Source organism: Natrix helvetica (genome assembly GCF_964273705.1).
Source record: "Natrix helvetica genome assembly, chromosome: Z".
NCBI classification, from domain to species: domain Eukaryota; kingdom Metazoa; phylum Chordata; class Lepidosauria; order Squamata; family Natricidae; genus Natrix; species Natrix helvetica.
The window spans coordinates 81,708,237-81,715,500 of record NC_138554.1 but is presented as its reverse complement, the minus strand read 5'-3'; the positions used below and the strand labels follow the sequence as shown (position 1 = coordinate 81,715,500).

Below are 7,264 nucleotides of genomic sequence, written 5' to 3'. Positions count from 1 at the left end.
TCAACTGAGCCATCTAACTGGCAGGACACACTGGGGTTTTTTAAGCTTCTGCAAGTTTATGCCCAATTTTCCTAGCAGGGTTGGACTAATCACACACTGGGTGCACCCTGAATCCAAGAGGGCTGAAAGTTCCACTCTTTTCCCCAACTGGGGATGAATAGTCTTAGGGAGAGGGTGAGTGGCTCAATTGGTTCGCTTATCAATGGGTCATCTTCAGGATCAAGCTCAAATGGGTCCAATTCCTCTCCAGGTGATTCCAGAGTTCCTTCCCCCAATTTTGCGAGGGGGCAAAACTCTGAGGCCTCTCCACTTCTCAGTGCGGTGTCTTTTCCTCAAGGATTATTTTCATGGGCTTTCCTCCAGACAGGCATTCTGGCTTTCAGGCAGGAGTTTTTGAACAACACTCAACTGCATGACCCTCCCCCCTTTCCCACATTTGAAGCAAGCAAATGATCTCAGTGCCAGGGGGTTTTGCAGCTTGAATGGCTCTTGCTTCCTCTGGGGTGGAGATCTCTTCCAAGATCTTCCCCTCAGTACTGGTTTCTGGCCATGTCAATCTCCATTTTTTCAGCCAGGGTGTACCAGTCATGCAGGCAATCTGGGGGCCCTCAAGCCAGGCAGGCATTGTAGTGGTCGCCATTCAGGCCATCTTTGAACCAACTCACTATGATATCTTCTGGTCAGTCCACTCTGCAGGCAAGGTCTCAGACCTCTTAAGTGTATTCAGCTATTGGCTGGTGCTCCTGTTTCACAGTTATGATGTCTGCATTGTGGAGGGTCACCATCCAGCAGGCAGCTTTCCCTTCCAGGACCAAGATGACGACCCGGACCCAAGTGCTCTGGGTCTGGAAATCCCTCCCGTACTCCTGCAAGTATGTGAGGACATGTGCCAGGAAAAATCCCAGCTGCTGCAGATCACCATTGTACTTCCACTTCCATAATTTGTCTTCTTCTCCAGTTGTAGTGCTCTGGGCTGGCCAGGAATGATTGCAAGGGCTGGTGCTTGATAGGGTGGCTTCACCTGGATGGCTGCTTCCCCACCCCCCTGCCATGTCTGCTTGGTCTGCTGCTGCTGCCTCAATCTCATTGGTTGCTGCTGCTGCTTTGCCCCTTCTCTGGTGTCGATCTAATTCCCCACTGGTTCTGAGGTTTTTAAGAGCCTCCATCACAAACTGCATAACATTTCTCTTGAGGCAATCATCTCCGCCCAGTTCTTTGATCGGTTCTTCCTGGTCTGACAGGGCTTCCAGCTCGCGTTTCCAGCACAGTTGTCGACTGCCCCAGATGAGGGTAATTCCTCAGGTTCTTCCATCCTAGTTATCTTTCTTCCCCACTTCGATTGACCATCTGGACTTTGTGGGAGCCTCCAAACCGGCTTTGATGTCAATGGGGCAGAAGGAGCTGGCTTCTGGCTGGGTGGTGGTGGAAGTTTCACCCCAGCATTCTCCCTCTCCTTGCTCACCGCTTTGCTTGGACATTGTGTGCAGGGTCCCCTCTGTAGAGCAAATTTGCTTCTCCTGGTTGAACACTTTTGCAGACCCTGCAAAGTGAGTAAAAGGCTCTGGGGTCCCCTCCCCACTTAAATGGCAGTATCAAAATAGGGATCTGACATCATATATCTGCATTTCAATTCTATAATACTTGAAGTTAAAAGTATCTTTAAATAATAAAGCAACTTTGAGTCTAGTAATTGTAGGGAAGACTTTGCCAAGATAGAGAATTTTGGACATACTGATTCCTACTTGTGTCAAGCTGATCTTATATTTAGTATTCAAAAATCTAAAGAAAAAAAGAGGGCTTTAAATTTCATGGTTGGTTTTTTTTTAAAGCAGCTGGAATGAAAAACAAATTTGGGGCCTCCTAATGGTCAGTGTAGCTGAAAAATGCTGTAAAGAATAAACCTAGAGCAATTCTTCCATTATTATTATTGAAAGTCATCAGTGAGCAGTTTGCACCATTAAATAGGCCTATATTAGGATCAGTGTGGAAATGCTGGAGGATAACTTAGGAAGTCAAATAAGAATGGTTCAAAGATCATAAATAAACTGCTACAGAAACTAACATAGTTTAATTGCTATGCTGCACAGAATCCTATGCCCTTCGCTTTTGTAACACAATTCTCTCTAGGAAAATAATTATTTCTTAAAACAATAAATGCTTTGATTTGTTTCAATACAATTTGATTTCTTCACAGGTCACATTTTATTCAAGCATTTTTATTCAAGCATTCCAAAAATAGAAATGCAAAAATAAATGAATTACTATTTTAAACATCATGCAGAACCAGGGTATCTTTGATTGTGGAAGAGATGTGAAAGGCTCTGAAGAGGGACTTGAAAAATAAAAGGCAATGATGCATACAACTATTAAACTTTTTGAAATAAATAGAATGTAATTTTCTTAAGACCTAGATGATGTTTCTACTATAGAAAAAGATAAAAGTGTGGTATTAGCATGATATTATTCACAAGAGGGAGTTAGTGAGGCTCTGCCATTCATCTAGAGAAAGGTAATGTGTACTTCAATGATTTTTTTTCTTTTCAGTTAACTTTTGTGTAGTCTATCTCATTTGATTTAAACCACTTCCTTAGGTGGATGGTACATCACCTTTATGCAAGACACTTCTTATCTTCATGAACAGGTAAATATATATATTAGGTGTAGGATCAGGCACAGAAAATTGTTTGTATTTTTTAAATTACATTTTTAATAGCAGAATTTGGTTTTGAAGAGGCTTTTGAAGAATTTATAGTGGAGGATATATGATATTCTAGCATTTACTTAGTTACATAGTCATTGAATAGTATTTATAAATTAGTATTTGATATTTGTATGGTGATCTGGAAGTTCTCATGTTCATGATTATGTTATATTCCCAATACATTCCCAAAATAAAATCTCCTCTCGAAGACTGTTCTTCCACTGTGATACTAATGAAATCCTGTCCTTAGAGCATTGTTGGAGAATTTCTCTTCCTTCTAGAGAAATTCACATAATTTGTTTTTTTTTTGTTCTTTACAAAGAACAAAAAATAAAAAATGTGAAACATAACTTGTGCCCAACTCTACTAACCATTTTTTAAAAACAATGAATCTCTTATTTATTGTGCTTAATGATTTGAAAATGGAAAAATTACTTACATTTCTGTAAATCACTAAATATGGAAATTTAAAATAGATTAGATTAGAAGATAAGATAAGATAAGATAAGATAAGATAAGATAAGATAAGATAAATAGATGAGGGAGGGAGGGAGAAAGAATAATAAAAACCTTTCATATTATTTTGCAAAAAATGAAGAGACTTACAGCACAAATCTATAACTGTCTATGGAAAGCTTTGTGAGCTGAATTAAACTTACTAAGTACTAATTGTGCATCATTTAAGATATATTTTGGGACTGGGACAAACATCCCAAATTGATGTTTATTTTACAGTACTACAACGTATACAAACTAATCATATCTATGCTTATTCAAAAGAAAATCTACTAGAGTTCAACTACTAGAAAATCTACTAGAGCTATAAAATGGATTGGTAAGGGATTGAAAACAATGAATTATATGTGAAATTATAATTTCATGAAAGACTAAAGTGGTCAGGCATATGCAAATCAATTAAACATATACATTCATTTCCTTTGAGATAAGGTCTTCTTGTACTGTGATTATAATTGTTGTTACAATTAATTGCAGGGAGGTTCTTAACACAGGTGATAGATAGTTGGTAGTGACAGGAATCTCCAACCAATCCATCCAAGGACTCTCAACCACCTATTTCACCAATCCAAACTAAGCTTCTGCAGGTATGATGAAAAAACTAGACAATTTTCAGTGTTGATATAAAACTTTTGTTTATGAAGTGATACTATACCTCTTAGAAATAAATCCACTGATTACAAGGAGTTGGATTAGTACTCATTATTTTTTCCTCTGTAAGAATTATCAATATGATTTCTGGTGCTGCATAAGAGATACAGAATTTAATGTAGCCTTTCCTAACCTGATGTGAGTTGGTGTGCATTAAATATCATCATGTTTAATGGATTTTTCTCCAAATTTTAGTGAAGAGTATCCCTATGAGTAAGATTTATAATAATGCAAAACAACATTGATTATATAGGCAATGAAAAGAAAAGGGAAAGTAAGGGGAACAGTGAGGTGAAAGGGGCATGCAGAAGCAATAAAAATAAAATTGAACTGCAATTGTTAATAAATGTCCTGGCATTTGTTTGATTGATTAAAATGAGTAATACTTGTAATAGAATTTTTGGTGGCACCAGTAACTATGTTGTTCAGTATGAAGTTTCTGTTTTGGTTCTGAAATACATATCTTCCAAATCCTATTTTTTTAAAATTATAATACTGACAGTCTTATGTATGATTACTCTGAAGCAATACCACCAAATTTAGTGGGCCTTCCAGAGTAAGCATGCGTAGGATAGCAACCTTAGTTCCTCTGAGTAGAAAGCTATTATTTCCTCTATTGACTCCTTAATCCTTTCATTTAGGTTTCCAAAAGAAAATGATGTCTACCAGTGAATCAGCCAGCATCAGCATAGAATATTCTTTAACTACTGATGAGTACGCTTATGAATATGAACCATGCATCAAAGATGGAGTAAGGGGTTTTGGATCATTGTTCCTTCCCATTCTTTATTCACTGGTCTTCTTGCTTGGTTTGACCGGCAATACTCTGGTTGTCTTGGTATTATTGAAATACAAGAGGCTGAAAAGCATGACAGATATTTATGTATTCAATCTTGCCATCTCTGATTTGCTTTTTGTTCTTGGTCTTCCTTTTTGGTCTTACTTCATGGCTGATAGATGGATATTTGGAGATACTGTGTGTAAAGTAAGCTCTTGGATCTTCCAGATTGGATTTTTCAGTGGAATCTTTTTTATCATGTTCATGAGTATTGATAGGTATCTTGCCATTGTTCATGTTGCATTTTCACTAAAAGCAAGAACTGCCACTTATGGCATTCTTACTAGTCTTATTATATGGCTAGTGGCCATCAATGTTTCTGTTCCAGAACTCATATTTAGTTCATCAGTAAATGACTATAATCGTACTGAATGCAAATTAGTGTACTTTAAGAATAGCACAGCATGGAAACTCTTTGCTTGTATTGAAATCAACATATTAGGCCTCATTGTGCCCTCTATCATCATTTCCTTTTGTTATGCAAGAATAGTTCTGACTTTGCTGCACTGCAGAAATAACAAAAAAAAGAAGGCAGTGAAGATGATCTTCGTTGTGGTGGTCATGTTTTTTATGTGTTGGACACCTTACAATGTTATACTTTTTCTAAAATGTTTGGATGATGTGGGTATTCTTGGAGAATGTGAAATCAACAAAAACCTGGACTATGCAGAACAGGTGACTCAAATCCTAACATTTTTTCACTGCTGTTTGAATCCAATCATCTATTTCTTTATGGGACAAAAATTCAAGTTATACATCAAACTGTTCTTCAAAAACTGTGTCTTTTCAAAAATACTTTGCAAATCCTGTGGGTTCCACGAATCTTTCTATTCTGAGTCATCAGGTTCAGGTTATACTCAATCCACTTGTGATGAAGAGACATTATGAAAAAAACTGGCACACATTTTAGTTGAACCAAAGCAATAGAATAATGATAACAATGATACATTGACAAATAAACACGTTTCAAGTAAATTTTTAATATGGAAAAAGAAAGGTAGCCCACTCAACTTGGAAACATAAAAGCTATTTTTCATTGGATGCAGCAATTACATATAACTGTAAACCCCAGTATACGTCAATGTGTTATTTCAGTCCTTTCTAGTCATGGCATTAGGATACTTGTTTGACATATCTTTTGTTAGCTAGGAAGTTTTTTTCTCTTTTCAGAATTAAAGCAGCTTCAAATCAACTCTGCAGTTCACATGTTTGGGTCCTCTGACGCAGCAGACAAACTTGGAAAAGTCAGCTTTAAGTCAACTGTATATTCCCAAGATTTTTCAAAGGGGTATGTCAGTTGTATGAGCAGAATTATGATTTAAGTGAACTCTCTATCTCCTTTTAGATGTGTTTTCAAAGGCAGTTTTCATAAACTCCAGACAAATAAATAAGTCTCAGAGAAAGTTATGGATAATTTGCCATGACTAACACCCTTCCATCTCAGCATAGCTAATACAGACAAGGGGCAGAAGTCTTCCTTTCCTTCTTACCCCAATTCCCACAATCCCTTGTAACAGGAATGTATCTTAATATTTTGCAAACAACTTGTTGTAGAATCTATCATAAGTTATAGTTTATACTTGTTGAACTTATATTAGAGACTGCACCTACTGGAAAGCAGAAAAACATCTATTCTATTCTTTCAGGGAATTAGGCTTACTCTAGTACTCTCAACTACTTATTTGTTGTTATAACATGTAGTTACATTTCACAAGATGTAGGCCATGCTCCTTTCATGAGAGTACTATATTATATTTATGACTGCCCCAAGTTACTGCATTATGTATGCAGGGAACCTTGGTCATAATCGTCATCTTCATCTTCTCCTGTTAACAGGAAAACTGGACCCCCTCCATCCTATTCACAGATATGCTATGATTATGCAGGTTTCATTATTTCAGTGTCAAACACATGGCCTCACAAGGTGACCCTGTCATATTTTCAGATGAGTATGAATCTATTAAGTTAGTTTTAGTTTTTAATAATCATTTAATGGGAACCTATTTCAACTAATAACACCAATAGTACTCAGCTTTTTAAATGTAAAGATAAAGAACCTTGGTTTCTCATAGTCAGTTGAAACTTAAGCACTGTATTACTTAACTGTCTATAAATGTTACTAGAAGGAATGTATTATTTTCTGAATAATATGTTTTAATATTTCTATTCTTTATGCTTTAATGATCATTGTTTAAAAATAAATATTTTTTGTGAAAGATTTATCAATGTATTTATACAAATTGGAAAAAAATTAGTCATACATTGTGGGCAGTAAGGATGTACATCATCATTTGATAAAGAAGGTGTATTTCTCAAATTTGTCATGAGAATTTGTCTTTGCATGCATTCACAATTTTTTCATTGGTCACTGGTCAGAAATTCTATGATGCAAAGGAAAATATTATTAAGGAAATAAGCATAAAAATATTATAGTTGTTGCAGCATCTTAAATATAAACTTCAAAAATAAGTGTGTTCACATTCTAAGAATCAATATCTTGCAATTAAGATTATTATGGTGTACCTAGCATTTTTTAATGTTTCACTATTAAGTTAAAT

General features: G+C 36.1%; 1 protein-coding gene across 2 annotated transcripts; it reads left to right on the top strand.

The window, feature by feature from the left end:
• Window positions 1–2,580: 2,580 nt before the first annotated feature.
• On the top strand, window positions 2,581–6,791 carry CCR4 (C-C motif chemokine receptor 4). Of its 2 annotated transcripts, none has more exons than XM_081971137.1 (2): window positions 2,581–2,641; window positions 4,510–6,791. In XM_081971137.1, exon 2 carries the CDS (start codon window positions 4,524–4,526, stop codon window positions 5,592–5,594), a length of 1,071 nt encoding a protein of 356 aa, XP_081827263.1. In that variant the 5' UTR covers window positions 2,581–2,641; window positions 4,510–4,523; the 3' UTR covers window positions 5,595–6,791. The 2 variants fall into 2 exon arrangements, with proteins under 2 accessions (XP_081827263.1, XP_081827264.1); XM_081971138.1 differs by lacking the exon at window positions 2,581–2,641 and adding an exon at window positions 3,740–3,804.
• The last annotated feature ends 473 nt before the right edge of the window (window positions 6,792–7,264 follow it).

Excerpts from the sequence above, each read along its gene's own strand:
- CCR4 (XM_081971137.1), top strand. The coding sequence starts at position 4,524 with ATGATGTCTACCAGTGAATCAGCCAGCATCAGCATAGAATATTCTTTA.